This window comes from Pan paniscus, chromosome 5 (genome assembly GCF_029289425.2).
Source record: "Pan paniscus chromosome 5, NHGRI_mPanPan1-v2.0_pri, whole genome shotgun sequence".
Classification (NCBI taxonomy): Eukaryota; Metazoa; Chordata; class Mammalia; order Primates; family Hominidae; genus Pan; species Pan paniscus.
This window is the reverse complement of record NC_073254.2, coordinates 57,574,780-57,601,740: the sequence shown is the minus strand read 5'-3', so window position 1 is coordinate 57,601,740 and position 26,961 is coordinate 57,574,780. Positions and strand designations below refer to the sequence as shown.

The window sequence follows — 26,961 nt, the reverse complement described above, 5'->3', positions numbered from 1 at the left end:
AGCCACCTCACCTGGCCAAGAGATGCTCCCAAGAATGGGCTGGAACCACCCACCTCCAGAGCTGGAGGCAAGCACACCAATCAACTGCAAGACACAGAGGGTCAAGTGGCACTCTGTATTTTTTTTAGTAGAAACGGGGTCTCACCATGTTGGCCAGGCTGGTCTCAAACTCCTGACCTCAGATGATCTGCCCGCCTCGGCCTCCCAAAGTGCTGGGATTACAGGCATGAACCACCACGCCCAGCCACCTCTGACATCTTATGTTGATGAATTATAAAGGGTAAGCCACCCATGCATTTTTGGGAATACATCCTTTACTTGTTTATGGCACATTACCCTTTATCATAGTGTTAGATTTAATTTTCAAGTATTCTATATTAGACTTTTACACCAACGTTTCTAAGTAGTGTGGTTTTCTTTTCTGCACTGTCAGCATTTGAGAACAAAGCTGTATCAACTTTGTGACACACACAGGCTGTTGTCCATCTGTTCCTTGGCTCTGTGACAGTGTCTACAAAGCATTTACAGGCTCTACTTCTTCAACATTTTTCAAAATTTCCCCTCAAAACTATTTGATACAACTATCTTTCTTTTTTTTTTTTTTTTTTTTTTTTTGAGACGGAGTCTTGCTCAGTGACCCAGGCTGGAGTGCAGTGGCGCGATCTCAGCACACTGCCAGCTCTGCCTCCCAGGTTCATCTCATTCTCGTGCCTCAGCTTCCCAAGTAGCTGGGACTACAGGTGCCCACCACCACGCCCGGCTAATTTTTTGTATTTTTAGTAGAGACAGAGTTTCACCATGTTAGCCAGGATGGTCTCAATCTCCTGACCTTGTGATCCGCCCGCCTCTGCCTCCTAAAGTGCTGGGATTACAGGCGTGAGCCACCGCGCCCAGCCTCCTTCTTTCTTGAGACAGAGCTTCGCTCTTGTTGCCCAGGCTGGAGTGCAATGGTGCGATCTCAGCTCACAGTAACCTCCGCCTCCCGGGTTCAAGCCTCCGGAGTAGCTGGGATTACAGGCATGCGCCACCATGCCCGGCTAATTTTGTATTTTTAGTAGAGACGGGGTTTCTCCATGTTGATCAGGCTGGTCTCGAACTCTGGACCTCAAGTGATCTGCCCGCCTCGGCCTCCCAAAGTGTTGGGATTACAGGCGTGAGCCACCGCACCCAGCGATACAACTATCTTTCAATCGTTTTTAAGAGTTACTGTCTATCCAGTCATTTTAATTTTTTTTTCACATCTGCTTAGTTTTTTATTTAGTTAAGTATTAAGGACCAGCTAATCAACTCATTAGATTGGTCAAGGCAAGACACTTGAACTACACAGCAGGATTTAAAAAGCAGTTGGTTTTTGGTAGTTCTCTGGTAACCACACAAACACATACACATAAATTTGTAGAGTACTCTGAATATAGGATTTCCCCCGTGATCTTGTATAATGCCCTGTTCACAATCTGCAGTATTTTGGAAATTATATAAATTGGACACGGCCAAATTAAAGATATCTCATAAACTCCTATAAAGTATTTGGGAACTTCAGCTGTATTCCCAAAAAAATCAGTTTTAAACTATAAAGAACAAAAATGCATATAAAATCAAAACAGATTTAACAGACATCTTTGAAAAAAATCAAATTACAGTTCAATTTTCTACTTTTTCAAATATGACTAAAAAAAAAGTTACAAGTAGTAATGTCTATCATTTTTAAAAAAAAAACCCTAATTTTTTTTTTTTTTTTTTGAGATGGAGTCTCGCTCTGTCACCCAGGCTGGAGTGCAGTGGTGTGATCTCAGCTCACTGCAGGCTCCGCCTCCTGGGTTCACACAATTCTCTTGCCTCAGCCTCCTGAGTAGCTGGGACTATAGGCGCCCGCCACCACGCCCAGCTAATTTTTCATATTTTTAGTAGAGACGGGGTTTCACTGTGTTAACCAGGATGGTCTCGATCTCTTGACCTCGTGATCCGCCCGTCTCAGCCTCCCAAAGTACTGGGATTACAGGCCTGAGACACTATGCCCAGTCATGATTTTTTTTTAAGAGACAGGGTCTCAGGCCAGATGCAGTGGTTCACACCTGTAATCCCTAAATCTCTACTAAAAATACAAAAAACTAGCCAAGCGTGGTGGCACATGCCTGTAATCCCAGACACCTGGGAGGCTGAGGCAGGAGAATCGTGCCATTGCATTCCAGCCTGGGCAACAAAAGTGAAACTCCATTTCAGAAAAAAAAAGAGATGGAGTCTCAAAAGCTGGTCTCGAACTCCTGCACTCAAGTGATCTGCCTGCCTCGGCCTCCCAAAGTGCTGGCATTACAAGTGTAAGCCACCACCCCCAGCCAGATTCTTTAATAAATTTCAGTCATTATATTTCCCTGGCACAGATTTATTAGCATAGCACCAAACATGGTAACCCCGATAAATATTAAAATATCTTCCTATCACAATGATCACAAATCTAATTATTAGTATACATTTCCTTAAATGGTAGCCCTCTGTTAAATGGTAAGCTCTCTGGGGACAGTGAATTTTTTCATCCCATTCCCTGCTCTATCTATATCCCTAGTACCTACTGGGTACCTAGAATGTACTCAAGAAATAGCTGTGGGCCAGGCGCAGTGGCTCATGGCTGTAATCCCATCACTTTGGGCAGACTGCTGGAGTTCAGGAGTTTGAGACCAGCCTGGGCAACATGGTGATACCCTGACTCTATAAAAAATTTTTTTTAATTAGCCAGGCATGGTGGTGCTTGCCTGTAGTCCCAGCTACTCAGGAGGCTGAGGTGGGAGGATTGCTTGAGTCTGGGAAGTCGAGGCTGCAATGAGCCATGATTGTGCCACTGCACTCCAGTCTGGGTGACAGAGTGAGACCCTATCTCAAAAAAAAAAAAAAAAGGAAAAATAGTTGGGAAGCTATGAATGAAATTAAAGCCTCTTTTTTTTTCTTTGTTTTACCTATTGTCCTTTTATTTTTCTACATTAGAATTTCCAAAGTCACATTTTTTTCCCTTTTTTTTTTAAGTACTGGATCCTAAATGACTTATCTATTTTATATTTTTAATTTCAAATTTATTAATTTCAAAGTTGTATTCAAAAGAAAATTAATAATCTTAAATTATTTCCTAAAAAATGAGACTGAAATAAATGAAAATAAATTAATCTATTGGCCTAAAGTTAGAAAAAAGAATAAAACAAACTTTGCCATTATTTTAGGTTTGTATTATGTAAAGAACATGAAACTTTCTTATTCAATCTAAACTCCATTTCAGTTGGAGACTTATTCCACTGAAATTTATCATCATGACTGATATATCTGTCTTTGCTTTTATCTGTTTCACATTTTAATATTACAATGCTGCTTCCTTTGTTGTAAATATGATTTTATTTAGTTTCTTCACCTCTTATGATCTGCAAAGCATATTTCTTGCTTTTCAATTCTAGTAGCATACCGTTTACTACTTTTAAAAAATCTTGACTCGGCAGGACGCGGTGGCTCACTCCTGTAATCCTAACACTTTGGGAGGCTGAGGCGGGTGGATCACCTGAGGTCAGGAGTTCGAGACCAGCCTAGACAACACGGCAAAACCCCATCTCTACTAAAAATGCAAAAATTAGCCAGGCATGGTGGCAGGCGCCTGTAATCCCAGCTACTTGGGAGGCTGAGGCAGAAGAATTGCTTGAACCCAGGAGGAAGAGGTTGCAGTGAGCTGAAATTGCACCACTACACTCCAGCCTGGGCGACAGAGCGAGGCTGTCTCAAAAAAAAAAAAAAAAGTTTGCTTCTTTTTTCCAGCAGCATTCCAAGAGAGAAATGACAGGACGTGAACTAAGTCCAGGACTAGGCAATTAAAGGAGAGGGAATAGATTTGAGAGCAGTGAAGGGCATACTAACCAATGGAGAAGAAGAATAAACAAAGCTAGGCAGCAAGCAGTGCCTTAAGGGCCCCCAAAGTCCATGTTGAGGAGGAGTTGGGGGCTCATGCTGAGTGTCTCTCAAGCTCACTTCCCACAACAGCAACCCTTGCAACACACACCTCACTAGACCCTCACCCCCTCACCGTAACCCATGAGGCGGATATTATCATTTCCATTCTACAGATGAAGAAACACAGTTCAGAAAAGTTCAACTGAATTCTGGTCTTTGGAATCCAAAAACGTCTTGAGCTACCACTGGGCAGCTGAGGCAGGGTTAGGCTGTGTGGGAAAACCAAGGACAAGACTTTGACCCACTGGATCAACCTTACCATCGAGTTGTAGGCAACAAAAAGAACATACCTGATAAAATGGAAAATAGAAAGCAGCAGCTAATTCAGCGCTAACTGGTGGTGAACAGAGAACACAGTCTCAGAGATCAGGGATAAGATTTCCAGTGGGCACTGGGCTCCCACACTGCCAGTTACCTGAACAACCCTGGGTTATCTGGCCATCTCGGCATAATTAGTAATCGTGGAGGTGGGGATGTTTGGATGACAAATTATCTGGTCACCCCAGCAATGCCCCGCATTTGAACCATGTTTACCAATTTTTATAGATTATCCTGTGCGAATTTCACAGGCCCACTGCAGAGCAGTGATTCAGAAACCTTTTTGGTCATAGACCTGTTAAGAATCTGATGAAAGCTATAATCTCCCTCTCCACAAAAATAACAAATACAAAATCGTGTATGTAATTTTGACACGTTCATATCCTTTGACAGAGCAACTCCACTTCCAGGAATTTGTCCTACAGATATACAAGCACAAGGACAAAGACAGGTACAAGGATATTTGTGGTGGCATTGTTTAAAATAGGAAACCCTCTGAAACAAACCTGAAGTCCACCAGTAGGGCACTGGTGAAATAAACCAGGGAAGTGGGGGCAGGATGGGGTGAGGGAGTACAGACAGCACCGGCTTCAGGTTTAGCTTCCCCTTAAAAGATGCAGGGGCCTTCCTGCCCCCCACCCAACCTGGTGCCCCCAACTCAGCAAGGTCCCTGGAGAGGAAGAAATGCAAGCAACCGCGCAGGAGGAGGCTAAATAATGAATTGTAAGTGTGTGTTTTCTTTGGCCAGGGCAGTCTGGCCAAGCTCTGGGGGCTGCTGGGCAAACATTTTTCATATTTTAGTAGCTGGCCTATGCCCAAGGCAGTCAAAAGTTAAGCAAGCTTTGAATGAGCTGCTCCCTTGCTCTCCATGGCCTTTGAATGAGCTGCTCCCTTGCTCTCCACGGCCCCAAGAATTCTTAATGAGGTTCTAAGGTAGCAGCCTCCAGGCCCCCAGCAAACTGGTCATGTTGCCTTAAATATCACTCACCCTTCACTACTTTTAATGAATGCAAATGATTCAGCAACAAAACACTTAGCCTGAAGTGAAATCCGTCTTTGTGCAGCCGGTTTCACCAGCTTGCTGACAGCCCAGCTCAGGCAGGGCCCTACCGGACAGGCAGGCAGGCTGGCCCAGCACAGCCACAGGTGCCCAGGCTAGCCCAGGCAGACCCCTGCACACCCAGGGCAGCAGCAAAAGGCAGGAAGTGCAGAGCACAAGGGAAGCTCTCCATCCCACCTACCACCCCAGCGACCAGGTGCAGACCTTCACATCTCCACCTCTTTATGACTCTGGCTCCAGGGCAGAGGAAAGTGTGAGCAGGAAAAACAAAAGGTATTTATTTGATCTAAGGAATGGGGCTTGTTCCAGGCACCTCAAAGGCTTGTCCGGTCACCACCCACCCCCACCTCCCCTTCACCTGAGGCCAGGTTCCAGAGGAACTCAGAAAGAGAACCCGCAAAGCTCCCTTGGATCCCGGTCCTCCTTCACCAACTGCAAGGAAGTGACAAAAACGGAGACAGTGTGAAAAACCCAATTTACACCGTTTTCGAAGTTCTGTTTTGGCAGCAAAAACTGAAAGCAGTTTTTCAGGAGTCTGAGAGCAACTTTTAACTAATTTCTTTCCAACCTGAGGCTCAGGGGGATTTCTTGCCCTGTCAGCCTGATCAACACCTCTCCCCGAGGCTGAGATAGCAGGCCTGGCCCAGAACAGGCAGCTGTTAATTCAGCTGCCACGTCTTCACCAGAGAGGCCAGCCGCTGGCGGGAGACCCACAGAGGTCCATGCAGGCTCTCTCTAGGCTTTCTTGGTCGTGGATACAAATATGGAATCGGAGGGCATTAGACCCAAACTAGGCAACTGGCTGAACTCAGGACTACTGAGAGCTTACACATATCTGTGTAGCTGCATTAGATATAAAAAGGGCTTTGAAGTATTTGTTGACTTGGTTTAAAAGAAACCATGGCCCCTTTCAACCCTCACAGGACAACGAAGACAAGATCAGTCTCCCCAACAGAAAAAAGTTTCTCATTGTATCTTAGAGGGCCTCCAAAAATAAGTTGTATTGCATAAAAAATGCCCTTAGCTGTACATCCATCTTTTAGAAAAAGAGCACTGCAATTTTCTTAAAACAATCAGGAAGAACATTTCAATGCTGTTCTTCCCCATCATTTAAGGCACACCATCTATTATACAATACCTTATTCTTCAAAACACTCTCATAGGAAGCCAACCGAAGCGGAGAAGAGCATTCCTTAATCGAGGGGCTGAGTCTCCTAGCCCCTGGGACTCTTAAGTTCTTGCCTTCCATAAATTGGCCTCTTTCCTTCCTGGGCCTCAGTGACAACGCAGAAAGAATGCTTTCCGAAACCCATATGTGGTAAAGTGCTTAAGCCTACAGAAGTGAACAGGTAGAAGGCTTGACACACACATCTACACAGCAATCTACTGTGGTTTTTTTTGTTGTTGTTGTTTTGGTTTGTTTGTTTGTTTAAGACAGAGTTTCATTCTTGTTGCCCAGGCTGGAGTGCAATGGCACAATCTTGGCTCACTGCAACCTCCGCCTCCCAGGTTCAAGCAATTCTCCTGCCTTAGCCTCTCGAGTAGCTGGGATTACAGGCATGCGCCACCACACCTGGCTAACTTTTTTTTTTTTTTTTTTTTTAGTAGAGACTGGGTTTCTCCATGTTGGTCAGGCTGGTCTCGAACTCCCTACCTCAGGTGATCCGCCTGCCTCGGCCTCCCAAAGTGCTGGGACTACAGGCGTGAGCCACTGCGCCCGGCCTTTTTATTTATTTATTTATTTATTTATTATTATTATTTTGAGACAGAGTCTCGCTCTGTAGCCCAGGCTGGAGCGCAGTGGCATGATTTCAGCTCACTGCAACCTCCGCCTCCCGGGTTCAAGCAATTCTCCTATCTCAGCCTCCCAAGTAGCTGGGACTACAGGTGCCCACAACCACGCCTGGCTAATTTTTGTATTTTCAGTAGAGACAGGGTTTCACCATGCTGGTCAGGCTGGTCTTGAACTCCTGACCTCAGGTGAGCCACCGTGGCCTGGCCAGCAATCTATTTTAAAAAACAATTTTGTGGCCGGGCGCAGTAGCTCATGCCTGTAATCCCAGCACTTTGGGAGACAGAGACGGGCGGATGACGAGGTCAGGAGATCGAGACCATCCTGGCTAACACGGTGAAACCCCGTCTCTACTAAAAATACAGAAAAATAAAAATAAAAAATTAGCCAGGCATGGTGGCAGGCGCCTATAGTCCCAGCTACTCGGGAGGCTGAGGCAGGAGAATGGCGTGAACCCAGGAGGCGGAGCTTGCAGTGGGCCGAGATCGTGCCACTGCACTCCAGAGCCTGGGCGACGAGACAGACTCCGTCTCAAAAAAAAAAAAAAAAAAAAATTTGCTTTTGATATTCATACAAAAGGGACACAACTTTGTCTCTTCACCTACCATATAAACCCCATAACCAAACCACCCCACCATCAAATGAACCAGAAAGCACAACGTGACTGAAGGGGGAAAACTGGTGAGGCAGGAGAACAGGCTCTGCAGGCAGGGAATCTAAGGCTGTTTCACACCGATGTCCTCCAACTAAATTGAAATGAAAGCCCTATCTACTTTCCAGGCCTAAGTAACAAAAAGAGCAGAGGCTACTACTCCCTTTGAACTTTTTTGCCAGGCAGATGGGAAATTGGCTGTCTGCAGCCAATCAGACTGAGTGCGAATCCTGTCTTCGTTTGCAACTTTGTAACTTTACTCCAGCCTCTGAATGGTTGCTGTCCACAACCAATCAGACTGACTGCTGGCCCAGTCTTCCTTTGCGTAGAAGTATAACTTTAACTTCACCCTAGCCTCTGACTGGTTGCTTTTTCTAACCAATGAGATGTTTGCACAGGAGCATGACATTTGCATGAAGTGGCCAGTGGGAAACTTTTAAGGGGTATTTGGGTCCAGGAAGATTCTGTATCCCAGCCCTTAAGCTGCTGCTTGGGTCTGCTCCCACACTGTGGAGTGTACTTTCATTTTCAATAAATCCCTGACTTCGTTCTTCTGTTGCTTCATTCTTTCTTTGCTTTGCTGGGGGTTTTGTCCAATTCTTTGTTCAAAACACAAAGAACCTGGACACTCACAGTCATGACCCTTTACCAGTGACAGTGGCATTCAGCAATGCTTGGGTAGCACAAAATAGAATGGATGGCAACCAGCTGTCTCCACAAAGTTAGAATCAGCCCCACACAAGTGTGCTGCTGGGGAAGAAAACGCTACCATCTCCTGTCCGTCTCCTGCCTGCCTGACCCAGGTCTCCATCCTCTGAGCTCCTGACATTTACTGTGTGCCTCTCTTTGGTCTTCTCTGTATCCTTGTCTTGTTAATCACTCTCTCCAGATTCTGTCTTGATTCACCTACCAGCAATCCATTCCTGGAGTGAACCTCCAGTGTCCCCCAGCTCAGCCTTTCAAAATGGAGACTTTGAATTAGCCGGGCGTGGTGGTGGGCGCCTGTAATCCCAGCTACTCTGGAGACTGAGGCAGGAGAATCGCTTGAACCCGGGAGGTGGAGATTGCAGTGAGCTGAGATTGTGCCATTGCACTCCAGCCTGAGCAACAAGAGTGAAACTCCGTCTCAAAAAAAAAAAAAAAAAAAAAAAAAAGGAGATCCTATCATCAGAGAGTCACTGTATTCTTTCCATAATAGATAGACTGTTTGCCTTCTTAGGGACACCTACCTCCTCTTGTAAACATCTCTTGCCTTATAAAGACTTAAAGTCACCCCGCCCCCCTGCCATCAGCATGCACACATGCATACAATACTTAGCATGATGCTTTATGCCTTAAGCATCATTTGTTATTTACATGCCAGACTAAAAGGAAAACAGGTTTTATTGAAAGATACTGGTAGATGGGAAGCAAAACTAGGCCTGTAAATTACAGTTATAACCATCACAGATAACCGTCACAGCTATAACCACCACAGATAACCATCACAATTATAACTACCGCAGATAACCATCAGTTATAACCTCCACAGATAACCATCACAGTTATAACCTCCACAGATAACCATCACAGTTATAACCTCCATAGATAACCATCACAGTTATAGCCAACTTTTACTGAGCATTCACAGTATCACAGACTAAGTCCTTCACATATACTGAATTTAGAAGATGCTCCATTATTTATGTGCACCAAGAGGACAAAGTGGTACTAGTTGAACTAAGGCACAATGTTATATACAGTAGTCCCCCCAATCCTGGGGGGGATATGTTCTATGACCCCCCAGTGGATGCCTAAAACCTCAGGTAGTAACAACCCCCAAATGTTATGTTTTATGCCTATATATACATACCTACAATAAAGTTTCGTTTATACATTAGGCACTTGACATCTGTAATCCCAGCACTTTGGGAGGCTGAGGTAGTAGGAGGATTGCTTGAGTCTAGGAGTTCAAGATCAGCCTGGGCAACAGAGCAAGAGCCTATCTCTACAAAAATTTAGCTGGGCGTGATGGCACACACCTGTAGTGCCAGCTACTTGGGAGGCTGAGGTGGGAGGATCACTTGAGCCCAGGAGGTCGAAGCTGCAGTGAGCCATGATTGCACCACTGCATTCCAGCCTGGGCAACAGAGCAAGACCATATCTCTAAAAAATTAATAAATAAATTAGGCACAGTAGGCCGGGCATGGAGGCTCACGCCTGTAATCCCAGCACTTTGGGAGGCCGAGGTGGGTGGATCACGAGGTCAGGAGTTCAAGACCAGCCTGACCAACATGGTGAAGCCCCATCGCTACTAAAAATACAAAAATTAGCTGGGCGTAGTGACACGCGCCTGTAATCCCAGCTGCTCAGGGGGCTGAGGCAGGAGAATCACTTGAACCCGGGAGGTGGAGGTTGGAGTGAGCTGAGATCGCGCCACTGCACTCCAGCCTAGGCCACAGAGCAGGACTCCATCTCAAAAATAAAATAAATTAAAAAAAGAGTTACTTGAACCCAAGCATCTGATACCCTGACATTCGATAAACTGGACAAAGGGATGATTCATGTCCTGGGCGGGATGGAGTGGGATATCAAGAGATTTTATCATGCTACTCTGAATGGCATAAAACTTAAAACTTGTAAGTTGTTTATTTCTGGAATTTTCCATTTAATATTTTTTGACCATGGGTAGCTGAAACCACAGAAAATGAAACCACGGATAAGGGGTGACTACTGTAATTAATTATAAGTTACATCCCAATTTCAAAGATGTGCAAATGTGAAAAGAAAAAACATCTAAGAGTTAATGAAATGCAGTACCATCTCACTCAACTCTTGCAAGAACTCTAACGAGACTGGTATTATTATTCCTATCTTACAAAAGAGGAAACCGGCCAGGCGCAGTGGCTCACGCCTGTAATCCCAACACTTCGAGAGGCCGAGGTGGGTGGATCACCTGAGGTCAGGAGTTGGAGACCAGACTGGCCAACATGGTGAAACCCCATTTCTACTAAAACAAAAATATACAAAATTAGCCAGCCATGGTGGTGTGGGCCTGTAGTCCCAGCTAGTTGGGAGGCTGAGCCAGCAGGGTCACTTGAACTCAGGAGATAGAGATTGCAGTGAGCCAAGATCACGTCACTGTACTCCAGCTTAGGCGACAGAGTGAGACCCCATCTCCAAAAAAAAAAAAAAAAAAAAGAGGAAACCGAAGCTCAGAGAAATGAAGTAAACTAAGGTCTCTCAGCCAGTAATCTGTGGAGCCAGAAGTCAGTTCCTGAACAGATTTCTGAATTTCCCTGGGAAGCAGGGAGCAAGGAGGGGGCAGCCAGGCTTCAGACAGATCCTTCTTGGTTACGCTGACCCATCAGAGGCAAATAACCCTGACTTGGCTGATCCCTAAAATCAGGGTCTTTCTTCAAGTGCACCTTCACAGGTCCTACTTCCAGAAACAACAACAACAAAAAAGAAAACAGGTTTCCCTAGCTCCTTCCTTACAAAACTGGCTGGAAGTGAGGGGGGAACCTCTCAGCCAACTTGTTATATATAAAGCACATTTAACGAGCCTTTCAAGTCCTGGGAGTAGAAGAAGGAAGGATTCATTGGAAATCTGATACTTTGGCAACCAAGCGGGAGGGACAAGGCCCTGAGCATCAGACCCTGAGGATAAACACCATCCCAAACCCCTTTGTCTTCCAGAAGGAGATACTTCCTGGGGGAGCAGGAGGCAGCAATGCTTTTTATGACAAAGCCCACCTAACAACAACCTCCACCGGAGACCTGGCTAGGGTCTTTGTACAACCCACCTAACCATAAACCCTCTATCTTTTCCCAAACCTGCTGGGGTCCCTCTCTCCACAAATACCTGTGACCATCATAAACGCCCTTAAACAGCCCCAGTTTACTGCTCAGCCTGCCTGCTGCTAAATGAGGGCATTTGTTTCAAATTTGCAAATACCGACAGCAGTGGAAACCTAAGTCCACCCCTAAAATGAAATGTTCTGCATTCCTCCAGGCCTGAAGCACCAGCTTCAAAAGCTGCAAGAGGCCCTGGCTGTTTACTCACTGGTGGGGCTATTGGGAGAGGTATTTTCCTGCTCCCTGAGGAGGCTCCTTTGATCCAGGCAGAGTGGGAAGGGGCAGAGAGGGGTGCCACCCGCACCAAGGCTAGGCTGAGCCCACGCTCTCCTACCCCTTTCTGGGTCACCAGCGGCAGCTGTGCAGTGCCTGGAAAAGGAAGTCTCTTGCAAAGGCCCAAGTGGAGACTCGCCTAAAATTGCTGTCTGGAGACAGAGCAAGCTGGCTTGGTGGCTTCCGCAGGATCTCTCAAGCCATGTTCAAAGGCCCTTCAGGCAAAGGTAAAGAGGGTAAGGAAAGACACAGGAGGCTGTACAACCCCTGAGAGCACCCCAGCCTCTTACATAGGCAGTAACAAAGGACAAGGTCCCCACCCTGTTTTTCCCAGTCCATGGCACAGCTCAGGACACTCCATCAAAACAGGGTGCAGGTGTTTACTAAATAACAGCCTTTTGTTCTAAGAAGTTTTGCTAAAGGGGAGGGGGGATAGGAGAGAGAGAGACCTTCCTACAGGTCTCCAGGGCTGTTCCAGGACCCAGCCTAGCCCCGCTCCCCCCCCACCCACCCCCCCCCCGCCCCCCCGCTCAGTACTCCTCCGGCAAGAGGCCTGGATCCCTGGGGTAAAGGAGGAGCTCAGATCATGGGCAGAAAAGCTGCTGCGTAGCTGGGCATTTTTTTAATTGGTCAGTTTAACAACTGGTTTAATCTGCTAAAGGAACTAAACTGATAGAATGCTTTGTTCTTTGTGCTGGAACTATAAGAGATCGACAGCATTTCCTTTTTTTCTCCCCCCTGAGGCTGTAACACAATGTTTTCTTTGTGATTTGTTTTGTTTTTCAGGTGGCTGGAAATTAGGTTTGGATCTCAAATGCCATCCTAGCACTCTCTAAGACTGTTGGCCTGACAGAGCCTTCTCCCTCTTCTTCTAGGTGGGAAACAGCCCAGCTTTGTAAACAGATGAGCTACAATGGAATCAGATCACCAGAGTTGTCCCTTTGCATCCTTCCGTGACAGAACATAGGTTCCCACACTGGAGTTTGAGAACCTCCGAAGCAGAAGAACAAACTCAGTGGAATCACCAAGAGTGGTCAACAGTCCAGCCAAAGAGAGATACACCTGGCACAAGAAAAGTGGCATCACCCGGAATGTCAAGGTCATGATCCAACCTCACCTGAACACTCCTGAGGGTTAAAAGACTTGACTCCAAAGTCAGAAATTAAAGGGAAATCTACATCATTAGGCCCCTACTATGAGGCAGGGCCTGGAGCACCAAGCGTGGGCACATCTACCTACACAAAAGTAGTATGAGGTGGCTAACTCTATTAACCACTATGGGGATGACTCTATTACCTCCTACGTGGTCTCCACCACAGCACTGCTCAGCGTACATCTCCCAGCAGGAAGCAATAGTCTGGAATGCACCTACAAGCCAGGGCCTGCAACTGCCTGTGACCTTCCAGCAGCATGAGGAGGAGGAGGCTAAGGACTCATGGGTTCATGAGAAAAGCTCAAGCCATCGGGATTTAGGCACAGTGTTCTAGCCTTTTAGATTACATATAGTTTCACCATAACTCTTTTTATTTATTTATTTATTTATTTATTTATTTATTTATTTTGAGATGGCATCTCACTCTCACCCAGGTTGGAATGCAGTAGCACGATCTCAGCTCACTGCAACCTCTGCCTCCCAGGCTCAAGCCATTCTCCTGCCTCAGCCTCCCGAGTAGCTGGGATTACAGGCATGCACCACCACAGCTGGCTTATTTTGTGTTTTTAGTGGAGACGGGGTTTCACCATGTTGGTCAGGCTGGTCTTGAACTCCTGACCTCATGATCCACCCGCCTCGGCCTCCCAAAGTGCTGGGATTACAGGTATGAGCCATGGCAATTGGCCATGTGTGCAGCATATCATAGCACAGTAACACCTGGACATACAAGGACTCTAAGTGAAGGCACAGGAGGGACTGGCACTCTGGTCTCAGCTCTCTACCTTTGTTTTTTTGAGACAAGGTCTCTCGCTGCTGCCCAGGCTGGAGTGCAGTGGTGCAATCTTGGCTCACTGTAGCCTTGACCTCCCAGGTTCAAGTGATCCTCCCACCTCAGCCTCCCAAGTAGCTGGGATCACAGGCACGTGCCACCACTGCTGTCTAATTTTTCTTTTATTTTCTATTCCGTAGAGATGGGGTCTCGCTATGTTCCCCAGGCTAGTCTCAAATTCCTGGGCTCAAGCAATCCTCCCGCCTTGGCCTCCCAAAGTGCTAGGATTACAGGTGTGAACCACCACACTGGCTTCAGCCCTATTCCTCACCAGCTCTGTAGTGCTAGGCAGATCGTACTTTTGTGCCTCAGTTTCTTTCCCTGTCAAATATTCTCCCTCCTAAATCTTTACAGCACCCTTTGCACCCAGAAAATTATACTCTAATACCCACATCACCAGTTGGTCAAGTCTAAACACATCTGTGCCCACGCACTAGAGACTCCAGAATAAAAAGCAGCCCTTAGATTAAAGTGCTCTCCCTAAACCCAGGGTAAGGAGAGCCTGTAAGGTGTGGCAGAAACAAGGCTGGAGATGCCACACTGAGTGAGCCTCAGCAAGGGCCCTCCAAGGTCTTCTGTTCTGAAGTTGAAGCCTGGAGAAGAGGATGGGACCTGCCCATGGTCACACAGGCAGTTTTAGGCAAATGTGGAAGGAGAGTCCATGTCTTTCAACACTGACCCTAGTGCTCCTCCTGGTGCCTCCTCAGGCTCAAGAGGTATGAACATCACCAGGATACCCAGCGCTGGAGCTCAGCAAGACCCAAGACCTGCCTTTGGGACTGAGGTCCTGCCACTTCTCTTGCAGGAATTCCTCTAAATCAGGAATGCCCACACACTTTACCTGGAGACCCTAGGTCCCCAGGGAGAGAGGAAACAAGAGAAAGGAAAACTGAAAGCTCCTAAATAAAACGTGAAATAAACTCTGCGGCCCACTCTTCCCAAGGATTCAGCCAGCCTTCCACACCAATTATCACATAAGGCTAGGAGCCTGTATCTGCAAGACAGCAAAATCCTCTCACAGGGAAGGGGCCCAGAAACAGGTCAAGACTTCAGCAGCCACAGATATACAATGTGGGGTGGGTACAGTAATGGGGCTCCACCCTCACCGGCTTCTCCTATTGTATGTTACAGGCAGGATTGCCCCATCCCACCACCATAGGAGGCAGAACAGTAGTGAAGAGGGCTCACTTGAAACATGACTTTAGAACAGAGGCATCAAAATCATCTTGGCTCATCAGCTGGGAAACAAAGAGCCACAGCTGCAAGGCCTTCATGCCAATGGAACAGCCACCTTTGACTGTACAGGTTGTGCACTGCTCAAGATGTCTGACCAAAGAGTCAACACTGAAATACTGCCTAAACCCTGGTGCAGGACTGCATCTACCTGGAGGAAGGGTTTTTTTGTTGTTGTTTTTTTGTTTTTTTGAGATAGGGTCTCGCTCAGTTGCCCAGGCTGGAGTGCAGTGGTGCAATCACATCACAGCTCACCCACTTCAGCTCTGACCTCCCAGGCTCAAGCAATCCTCCTGCCTCAGCCTTTGAGTAGCTGAGACTACAGGCGTGCACCACCACACCCAGCTAGTTTTTTTGTATTTTTTGTAAAGACAGGGTTTCATCTTGTTGCCTAGGCTGGTCTCAAACTCCTGAGCTCAAGTGATCCACTTGCCTCTGCCTCCCAAGTGCTGGGATTACAGGAGTGAGCCACTGCGCCCACGACTGGGAGTACTTATTTGTAATGTGCACAAAGGTACCATACGAGCTAGCTGCTGGGACACCTCAGCAGTCCCAAAGCAGACAAGCGTTCCCCTCATTGCCCCGCCACCACCCCAAGGAGGAGACAAAAAAAAAAAAAAAAAAGCCAGAGTGTCTCCTGGAGGGGAGGTTGTACATGATAGTGCCCATGCGGGCCCCCATAACCACCCCCAGGGAGAGCCCACTGCCCTTGGCCACACAGAATCTCAGGAACCTCCCCACAGCACAGACAGAAGTTCCCACAAATTAACAGAGTCGCTGACTGGGGAAACCCCCACAGTCATCCAGTGATTATAAAAACCCCTCCCTTGGGTATCATAAAAGTCTGCCTAGGCTGCCTGAAGCACAGTTCACTACCCACTCCCTGAGAACCTCAGCATGCCAGGAGAGACAGTGGCCCTGAACCAGCACCAACCCACCCCTTGGGAGAATCTGCTATTGAGACAAAGAGAGAGGGAGAATTCCCACCAGGAAAATGTGGCTGTGTGTGGCTCCCACATTTCTGGGCTGCTGTTGGAATACTGAGACCCATTTAGAAAACTTGTGCTTTTGAATGAGGAAGCCATGTATTTTTTTTTTTTTTTTTGAGACAGAGTTTCGCTCTTGTTGCCCAGGCTGGAGTGCAGTGGCGCGATCTCAGCTCACCACAACCTCGGCCTGCCGGGTTCAAGCGATTCTCCTGCCTCAGCCTCCTGAGTAGCTGGGATTACGGGCATGCGCCACTACGCCTGGCTAATTTGATATTTTTACTAGAGATGGGGTTTCTGCATTTTGGTCAGGCTGGTCTCGAACTCCCGACCTCAGGTGATCCACATGCCTCAGCCTCCCAAAGTGCTGGGATTACAGGCGTGAGCCACCGCACCCAGCCCAAATGAGAAAACCATTTCTAAGGCTGCTAGTCAAGAGGGACTTTGTTGAGCCTTTGGCAAACCATTCTAGGGTCAGAAGGCTGGAAATAAAGGCTGACACCTCTGGCCAGGCACAGTGGCTTATGCCTGTAATCCCAGCACTTTGGGAGGCTGAGGCAGGTGGATCACGAGGTCAGAAGTTCAAGACCAGCCTGACCAATATGATGAAACTCCGTCTCTACTGAAAATACAAAAATTAGCCGGGCGTGGTGGCGGGCACCTATAATCCCAGCTACTCGGGAGGCTGAGGGAGGAGAATGGCGCGAACCCGGGAGGTGGAGGTTGTAGTGAGTGGAGATCGCACTACTGCACTCCAGCCTGGGCAACAGAGAGAAACTCCATCTCAAAAAAGAAAGGCTGACCCCTCAAAAGGAAACGGCTAGCCAGGACAGTCTCTGGGAAGAACCATCAGGGCTAGCCAGAGGGGCTGCTTCCCAGGGGTCACCCATTTCCACAGTTGAAGAGCATTATATCACAACTTCACAGGGGCCAGCAAGGCAGGCAACAGCATCACTTGCATTGTGCTCACGAGGAAACTGAGGCTCAGAAAGGTTAACTAACCAGCTCAGGGTCATGTGGGTATGCAGCAATTGAGCCAGGACCAGAATACAGAAAAACTGGTGTCACAGGTCTATAGATGTCTCTTCTATTACTTCATCACTTGTGGCTGCCATGTGATATTAGAACAATACCACCCAGGTTTTCAGAATCCTGGTCCGATGACTTTACATCATTCTGAGGCCGTCACTGACTACATCTATTCATCATTCTGAGGCCGTCACTGACTACATCTATTCAGCAATGTAGGGTCTTCTCTCCTCTCTGAAGCCCTCCCACCCCCTATTTGCTCCTACATCTCAGACTTACCATCCCACACATTCTAGAATGTTCTTCTATTCTACTTAGCACTTTACCAAATGGTGTCTTTCATACTTCATCTGATTCACGTTTCTCCATCTTGTCTTCTTCCTGCATTCCATGCCTCCTCAGACAGCTTCACCCATAGAAGACACTGAAGCACTTTGAATGAACTCCCTCCTAAGCCCCCCACTATTAATATCACCCTTTTTCTCAACACCACACCTCCGCTTCAGACTGATAAATTCTCCTTATGGCTACCCAGTGGTTCTCACACTTAAGCGTAGGTAAGAATCTCCAGGAAGCTCTTTATAAATGCAGTTTCCAGGCTGGGCGTGATGGCTTACGCCTGTAATCCCAACACTTTGGCAAGCAGAGGCAGAAGGATAGCTTGAGCCCAGGAGTTCAACACCAGCCTGGGCAACACAGCAAGACCTCGTCTCTATTAAAGATAAAAAATAAATTTAAAAAACTAGCCAGGTATGGTGGCATGCACCTGTGGTCCCAGCTACTTGGGAGGCAGAGGCGGGAGAATCACTTGAGCCCAACAGGACAAGGCTGCAGTGAGCTGTGATTGCACCACTGTACTCCAACCTGGGTGACAGACTGAGAACCTGTCTCAAAAATAAATAAATAAAAATTAAAATGCAGTTTCCTTTTGAAATCTGGCCTATGTAACTGGATCAGCTATTCAAAAACAGCAACATAATCTAACAAATAAATAAAATGCATTTTCTGGCCTCTCCCTCAATAATTCTGATGGGCAGGTCTGCAGTAAGGCCCAGGAAACTAAACTTTTCATCAATACTTTGGTGACCTGCCCTATACTCTCCACTCTAATTTGAGAAACACATATCTACACCTTCCTAATATGTAACTTACAATCCCTACCCCGCGACTCGGGGCTTTGTCTTCAGAAATTACATACACACCTAAACCTGTGAGTGCATATCCCGCTTATCAAGGCTTACACTTCTAACAGGGGCTTGGGATCTGCAGGACACCTGGTGGATGACGTTCTAGTCACCTGAGCGTTCACTCAACACATACCCCAGTTAATGCACACAGCAGATGAGAGTTTAGCAATGTAAAACCAAGTTGCGAGAGGGGAAAGGCGCCTGTGTGTGTGTCAGCCCTTCGAACCAAGCTTCCTCCCTGCCCCACTGCTGTTTGTGTAACATTATTGGGAGGGAAACGGCCTAAATGCAGAGAAGAAAAGAGGATGGAAAAAGTGACATACTACAGAGGGCTTCCTCAAACCGCTGATTAGCTGTGGCATCTCTCAGGCCAGCTCCACCAAAGCGCCAGGGGGCTCAGCAGTGAACTCAAGAGAATTCCAACATAGGACTCTAACCAGCTACAATGGCAGGACTTTCACACCCTCAGAAGAAGGACCAGGCAGATGGGGGCCAGAGCAGGAATCAGGAGAAGGGCAGGCGGCAGCTCCAGGGCAAGGTGAGGGCCAGTGCCAGCAACTGTGGGCCCCAAGACTGTAACCCCACCACGTGGCTCTGGCCAGGGGTAGTGCCCGGGCACAGCAGCAGAGAGGCATCTACTGAGGTTAGGGAGAGCAGGAGGTTGAGGGACACAGGCCAAGGACACCCAACCCTATTTAATGACCCTTTCTTCCATCAGGAAAACACCAAAGACTGAATCCTTGGCCCCAAACTGCTCTTGGCTCCAATATTAGAGTCTGAACCGGCCAACCTCTGTCCCAGACGAGTCTCACAGAAGCTGCATTGGCTTAAACACAGACTCACACAAACCCCCTCACTCCAGAATATGAAATGCTCCAAAGACTAACAACACTACAGCTGTCAAAGCCCAGCTGAGACATGCCTCCCTTTATGAGCCAAATGTATTCCTGAAAAGTTGTCTGTCGACCAAATTTCTGCCTAACAAATCCAGTTTCTCCACTGGCTTTCGTTATAAAATCAGCCGTATTCTCCTCTAGGAAAAGCTGAGGTTCTGAGAGGAGCTAAACATCAGGCTGAATATTGCAGACTTCCGAGAGTCACACATTTAATGGAGAAATTTCTTGACAAAATCTAATTCAATTTAAACCCAAAGGAGGTAATTTTAAAGCGTACACATCACCCCAAGGAGTGTTCACATAAAGTGAGTTATTTAAAGCAAATCTTCAAATACTGTGCAGCATCTCAGCTCCCAATTTATACTGTTGCAACAGGAAAGCTCTGTGCCTTGAGATTCTGTATAAAGAAGGATGCCTAGGCCAGGACTTCTGGAACTCTGGGGTACAGAGTCACCTGAGCATCTTGTTAAAATGCAGATTGCGGCAGGGCACGGTGGCTCACGCCTGTAATCCCAGCACTTTGGGAGGCTGAGGTGGGCGGATCATGAGGTCAGGAGTTCGAGACCAGCCTGACCAACATGGTGAAACCCTGTCTCTACTAAAAATATAAAAAAATTAGCCTGGCGTGGTGGTGCGCGCCTGTAATCCCAGCTGCTCAGGAGGCTGAGGCAGGAGAATCGCTTGAACCCAGGAAGTGGAGGTTGCAGTGAGCCAAGATCGTGCCACTGCACTTCAGCCTGGGCGACAGAGTGAGACTCCATCTCAAAAAGAATAAATAAATAAATTGCAGATTGCGATTCTGATTCATGCTCCCAGGAATGCTGATGCCACGTGGCCCTGGGTCTTTCTTCAAGTAGCACAGTTATAGATACTCTAGGCCCCTACCCAGTTCTCTGAGAAAGCAACTTTAGCACCAGTTTTTAAGTTGCAGTCAGCTTCATATGTAGCGGTGCTTACCCACGCACAGAACTTGGAGAAAGCTAGAAGACCCACCACATCAAAACTGAGAAAAACCACCACCAAAACCAGCCAGCCCAGGATCAGGGAAGGAAGGTCTGATCCTTAATTTGGTCACCGTAGAGCAGGTGCAAGGAGGAACAGGCAACCCCAACCCAAAGAAGCTGGGGAGGGTGCAAAAGACTCCCCATGCCTAGGACGCAAGGGGATATTTAACTCCACCCTTGATCATTCTGCCCTGCACCCAAATGGTTCATTCACTTTTTAAATAAACCTACATGAGGACCTGTTATATCAGCTGGGTGCAGTGGCTCACGCCTGTAATCCCAGCACTTTGGGAGGCTGAAGTGGGCAGATCACCTGAGGTCAGGAGTTCGAGACCAGCCTGGCCAACATGGGGAAACCCCGTCTCTATTAAAAATACAAAAATTAGCTGGGTGCAGTGGCACACGCCTGTAAACCCAGGTACTCAGGAGGCTGAGGTAGGAGAATCACTTGAACCCGGGAGGTAGAGGTTGCAGTGAACCAAGATCGTGCCAATGCCTCCAGCCTGGGAGACACAGGCAGACTCCATTTCAAAAAAAACAAAAACAAACAAACAACAAACAAAAAAACCACCTACATAAGAACCCATTATAAATAAGTACTGTACTAAACTCCATGGGGGAGCCCTTCAGTAAATTAAAACAAAACCCAATAGGGGCAAAAATATGGATGGTGTCGCAAGAATGACAGTCCAGAAGTTCTACAGTGTCTACCTTCTGGCAGGAGAGACAGGACAGCTTCAGGGAAGAAGAGGCGGTGGGGCTGGGCAACAGAGAGACAGGAGAAGGCAATGTACAACCGGGGACTGGCCCGAAGGAAAGAAAGGTGGGAGAAAACCAGATATGTGTTAGGAGATGGCAAATATTCCAGCTGGACTTGAATGGAGGGTCCCAGTAGGTAAAATGTCTATTGTTGGGAATGACTGTAAAGCTGAAGGAATCTTTGAAGCACACCACAGAGGGAAGACCAAGAAAGGGCTGTGTGTGTGTGTATTTTTTTTTTTTTTTCTGAGACGGAGTCTCGCTCCGTTGCCCAGGCTGGAGTGCAGCGGCGAGATCTCAGCTCACTGCAACCTCCGCCTCCCGGGTTCAAGTGATTCTCCTGCCTCAGCCTCCTGAGTAGATGGGATTAGAGGTGTGTGCCACCACACCCAGCTAATTTTTGTATTTTTAGTAGAGACGGGGCTTCACCATGTTGTCCAGGCTGGTCTTGAACTCCTGACCTCAGGTGATCCGCCTGCCTTGGCCTCCCAAAGTGCTGGGATTACAGATGTGAGCCACTGCACCCGGCCTACTTCATTATACTTAATCCTCAGCACAACTCTAGGATGTCCCTTTATAGAAGAGGCTGAGAAGCTAAGAGGTTCATCCAGGGCCACAGGGCCTGCCAATGAGTCTGAGTTGCTGCTTTGCCAGATATACTCCTTATCCCTGGGCTCCACATCCCTCAACAGAGGATCAAAAACACTGGGGGAAGATAAAAATTAAAAACAATACAACAATAAAAAAGAATACAAATTAAAGAATACAACAGTTATTTACATAGCATTTCCATTGTAATAGGTATTACAAGTAATTTACAGATTTTTTTTTTTTTTGAGACAGAGTCTCGCTCTGACACCCAGGCTGGAGTGCAGTAGTGCAATCTCGGCTCACTGCAAGCTCTGCCTCCCGGGTTCACGCCATTCTCCTGCCTCAGCCTCCCAAGTAGCTGGGACTACAGGCACCTGCCACCACGCCCGGTTAATTTTTTGTATTTTTAGTAGAGATGGGGTTTCACCATGTTAGCCAGGATGGTCTCGCTCTCCTAACCTCATGATCCGCCCACCTCGGCCTCCCAAAGTGCTGGAATTACAGGCGTGAGCCACTGCATCCCGCCCTTTTTTTTTTTTTTTTTTTTTGAACTCTGTCACCCAGACCGAAGTGCAGTGACACAACCATGGCTCACTGTAGCCTCAACCTGCTGGGCTCAGGCAATACTCCCACCTCAGTCTCCTGGGCAGCTGGGACCACAGGCACGTGCCACCATGCCTGGAAATTTTTTTTTTTTTTGTACAGGTGGAGGTCTCATTGTGTTGCCAAGGCTGGTCTTGAGCCCCTGGGCTCAAGCGATCCTCCTCCCTCTGCCTCCCAAAGTGGTGGGATAACAGGTGTAAACCTGGCCCTTAGAGATGATTTAAAGCATACAGGAGAAGCTGGGCATAGTGGATCATGCCTGTAATCCTCATACTTTAGAGCACTGAGGCAGGAAGACTGCTTGAGCCCAGGAATTTGAGGCTTCAGTGAGCCAGGATTGTGCCACTGCACTCTAGCCTGGGTGATAGAGGAGACCCTGTCTCATAACAAAACAAAACAAAAGTATACAGGGAAGTTGTGTGTACGTTATATGTAAATACGACACCATTTTATATAAGAGACTTGAGCACCCTTGGAATTTTTTTTTTTTTTTTGAGACAGAGTCTCGCTCTGTCACCCAAGCTGGAGTGCAGTGGCACGATCACTGCAAGCTCCACCTCCCGGGTTCAGGCCATTCTCCTGTCTCAGCCTCCCGAGTAGCTGGGACTACGGGCACCCACCACCACGCCTGGCTAATTTTTTGTATTTTTAGTAGAGACAGGGTTTCACCGTGTTAGCCAGGATGGTCTCAATCTCCTGACCTCGTGATCCGCCCGCCTCGGTCTCCCAAAGTGCTGGGATTACAGGCGTGAGCCACCGCGCCCGGCCGCACCCTTGGATTTTGTTATTCTCAGGGAGTCCTATTCCAATTCCCTGCAGATGCCAAGGAAGGACCATACTTTATCTCCATTGCTTGAGCTCTGTCCACCACTCAATGCTGCTCTGAACACCAGGAGTTTGAGTATATCATTTGACAAGTGACAAGAAGAGCACCCTTGCCCTGCCACCATACTTCCCAACAGCTGAGAAAAGCCATCACTAATAAAAGCAACTCCTAGGCCTGAATTACAGGCTGCAGAGCCTTGAGGAATCTGCAGACAGCCTATCCCAGAACATGACGACTCAATTTCCCCAAAGAAACAAGAGCCCGGAGGAAAGAAACCAGGGAGGGGGATGGGAATCGGAATGAGAAGTGACCACAGCTGACTGTACAAGAGGTTGGGGTTAAGAATCCATAGTTTCAAACATCAAGCCTCCTCCTCCTCCACCATATTTATTACAACAGCATCTCAAAGTTTGGAAAGTAACTCAGCCATTTATGGCATAATTACCCAGACTTTAAAATGGTCTAATCCACAAACCTAGCCAGCCTAGGTTCCTTACTCCAGCCTTATTAACAGTGGGATCTCACTACAACTCCAGTTAATTACACAGTTAAACAATGAGATGGAAAAATCTACTGTGATCTATTAAAAAACCGTTGCCCCCTGAAGTCATGCGTCTGGGGGTGGGTTGAGTCCCAGGATTTCACTAGAAGCCAGCAGGCGCCTCGGCCTCCACTGAAATTGTTTACAGCACATGGACAGGTTCCACAACAAGGCACATTTGGTGGAATTGATTTAAGGCTCTCATTAAAATGTTCCTTTATTGAGCACAAGACATCCCCCCTGAGGAGACTACAGACCTCCTGTCCTAAGCCCTCAGCCTGCCCTAACTTCCCCCAACAGGATCCCCCACACACACGCGCACACACACACTAAACACCAACCAGTCACCAGATTAAGTCAATTAATATCAGAGTCATCTTCTCATGGAAGGAATTTAGGAATTTAGCATTTGTTGAGCAAGAGCCCCATCTTCACCAGAAACTCCCCTTGACTCTAGTACCCTGAACAGCAGCAGTGAAGGCAGCCTCATTGGGCAGACCCACACACCAAAACCCAACCAGGACAGCCAGGGGTCCTGTGAGCTTGGGCTGCTCGCCCAGATGGCTGGGCCCCCATCCTGGCTGTGCAAAAAAACTTCCATACTTCCTCTGGGAGCAGATGTGGATTCTGCCACGAGCAATAACCACCACACACATCACAAGAAAAATGGGGCAACTCCAGAAACACCTCCTCCAAATCCCTGGAGATTGGTCTCTTTCCTGGGTTACATTTACCTCTCCTTTTACAACTGGGGGCAGGGGAGATGTTGATTCCACCAGCACCAAAACCCCTCCACAGCTGGCAGGCCAGAAAGATATTAGAAAGGCAATTCCTTACCCATGCCCTTCCCATTGCCACCTTCAAAGGAGATGGAAGGTGATCACCTAGGACAGGTCTCCTCGACAGAGCTCCCCAAGAGAAAGCTGCTTCGAGGACCACCAAGGAGTGTTGTGGAGGGTCGGGGGCTTTATTTCCAGTTCGGGCTATTTGGGATGTGCGGGTGGCTTGGTGCTTTCCTGTAAGGCACTTCAACACCTCAGTGATGACTCTTAGGTGTGACCAAGCCAGGAAATAAAAGCTGCGGGAGTTGGGGGGGCGGTGCTGTCTGCCCTGGTGATGAGGGCCACACCCTCGTTAAAATGCTAAGCCCCCCCCCCCCAAGAAAAGCCAGAATGAGCTCTTTTTGCCTTTCTTCCCTTAGAAATACTTCCTTTCCTCTGTGAGGACAACCAGGATGGAAATCCAGGAAGGAGCAGAACAAACCCCGTCCGCACCTTTGCAGCCAGGCCATGCCCGATTTTGGCAGCGGCCTTCACACATTAGTCACCGCGACAGCCTGGGACCCTCGGATCCCCGGATTCGGCCCTGGCACGGAGTGGGCGCAGGGTTCCAGACCAGTAGCTAGAGGCCATGGATGGGGGCGGCCCCTAACTCTTCCCTTCTTCCGCCCTCACCCGCAGGGCCATCTGGGGTCTCAGCTTTGCCCAGGAACTCGGAGGAGGGAAGCCGGGAGCGTCGGGTCGGCGTAGGTAACAAAGCTCCGCGCTTTGCGCGCCGCAGGTCTGTCCGGCATCGGGCCCCAAACCAGCAACTCTTACCTGGGCCGACCCTGCCGGGTGGGGTGGGGAATTCCTTTTTCTCCATCGCGCTCCCCACGGTGGGTGCGGATGGTCTTTTCTCCCCCGACAAGAAACTCCCCATCTGGGCCCGAGAGCCAGCAACTCTCGGCAGTTCTCGAGCAAACTCTCGGCTCAGACCAGAAAAACTCCGGGAGGCTGGAAATGCGTCCCCGCGGCGCGAGTGGGAGGGGTACCCTGACCGCGTCCCTGGAGGCTTCGCCAGCCTCCCGACCCCCGGGCTCCTTGCGCCCTTCCGCCGCAAGCCTGCACCCCCAGCGAGCCTCTCCACCACTCCAGGGCCGTTCCAGCCGCCCAAACCCACCGCCCCGGGTGCAGCCTTTTGCCCACGGGACTCCCGCGCTTCCCAAGCTCTGTGCCCCCAACTCTCGGGTACTCACCGCCCAGCAGCGGCAGCAGCAGGACGCTGAGCAGAGGCAACCGGCGGGGTCTGGCCGGGGATCCCCGCGCAGCTCCCATCGCGGCGGGCTCAGGAAAAGGAGCTGAGGGCGCACGGCGGGCGCGCAGACTGCGCTCCGCGGCGGGCACAGGAGGCGGAGCGCACCGGAGCGCGGGCGCCGCAGCAGCAGCCGCAGCCGGAGCCCGACCCCGAGGCGTCCCGAGCCGGAGCCGCGCGCGCCCAGTACCTCCGAGTCCTCGCGCGCCGCCGCCGCCGCCGCCAAGCCCCGCCCCACGACGCCCCCTCCCCTCCGGCCCCCGCACGGCGCCCCGCCCCCTCGGCGCCCCCTCCTCGCCGAGGCGGGGAGGAGCTCAGTAGGGGGAGGGGTCTGGAGAGGGATGGAGAATAGAGAGAGCAAGGCTCAGGGAAGTGCAGGGGACCTGAGTATTTGCTGTACCCACCACCGACTCTGCAGGGATCCGGGAGAACCTAAGTGACTTGTGCGATTCCGTGGACCCTGGGGAGAATGGTCCATTCTGGGCATACCTGGAGGCTCTGGCCAACAGTTCCCCCAGAATTCTCCAGGTGGGGGCAGGGGAAGAGGCGGGCCCCGCCAACTCTTCAGCAACCCAAAATCTTAACGGCAGACCCAGAACAGCAGGGTGTCCTTAATGTCCCCAAGTAACCTGAAGATGCTGTGTAGCCCGGAGAGGGGCTGAAGTGTGCATGACTGGGGTCTGGTTTGGCTGTAGACCAATCTGAACCCAAAGGTAGAAACACGCTGGGCTCTGAAAGCCAGGCTGAAGTCTGCTAACTGACAAATTCATCCCAAGTCCATCTCCAGGCAGTCTGGGCTGTGTCAGGGTATGGCCAAGTCTCCAGCTGTGGGGAGGCCCAGCACAACCCTTGTTCCAGGCACCCCCACCCCCAGCGCCACCACCCCCACATTCTTTCTTTGTTGTGAAAGCAGCAAGGGGTGTAGGAGGCGGGTCAGGAGGAGTCAAGCTTTAGAAGATGGGCCCCAGCTGCTGCTCAGGCCTCCAAGATATGCTGAGAGGGGATGGATAGTGCCTTGTCTCCCCTCTGGTTCCGGAGGGCCCCCCAGGCCTGTTTAGACCTCCCTTCCCCCAAGCAGCTGGGAGGAGGAATGGCAGCCACAGAGGGCCTCACAGCCAGGAGAAGTGGCGCCAGGACTCCAGGGTCCTGCCACATGGCCACCACATGTCCCTGACAACCCAGTCCACAGCACCTTCTCCTTGGGTTGTGAGCCTCCTTCTTCCCCATCCCCCAGATGCCTTCCTACAGGCCCTGCTGGAGATGATACAAACAATGGGAGGAAGAGAGGAGAGATCCAAGAATCAACACTCCTCCTGCTGCCCCATCCATCACTGCCCCACA

At 48.9% G+C, this 26,961-nt stretch overlaps 1 protein-coding gene across 3 annotated transcripts in view; it reads right to left on the bottom strand.

The window, feature by feature from the left end:
* PTK7 (protein tyrosine kinase 7 (inactive)) overlaps positions 1–25,856 on the bottom strand; it is an 85,807-nt gene extending 59,951 nt beyond the window's left edge. For 2 of the 3 annotated variants that reach the window (XM_003833267.5, XM_055113624.3), the window contains exon 1: positions 25,565–25,856. In XM_003833267.5, the coding sequence (XP_003833315.4) occupies positions 25,565–25,643 (79 nt within the window). In that variant the 5' untranslated portion in view covers positions 25,644–25,856. Of the gene's footprint in view, positions 1–25,145; positions 25,345–25,564 lie in introns of those variants that run through there. The other variant, XM_034962115.4, reaches the window with a different exon arrangement.
* Between the last annotated feature and the right edge of the window lie 1,105 nt (positions 25,857–26,961).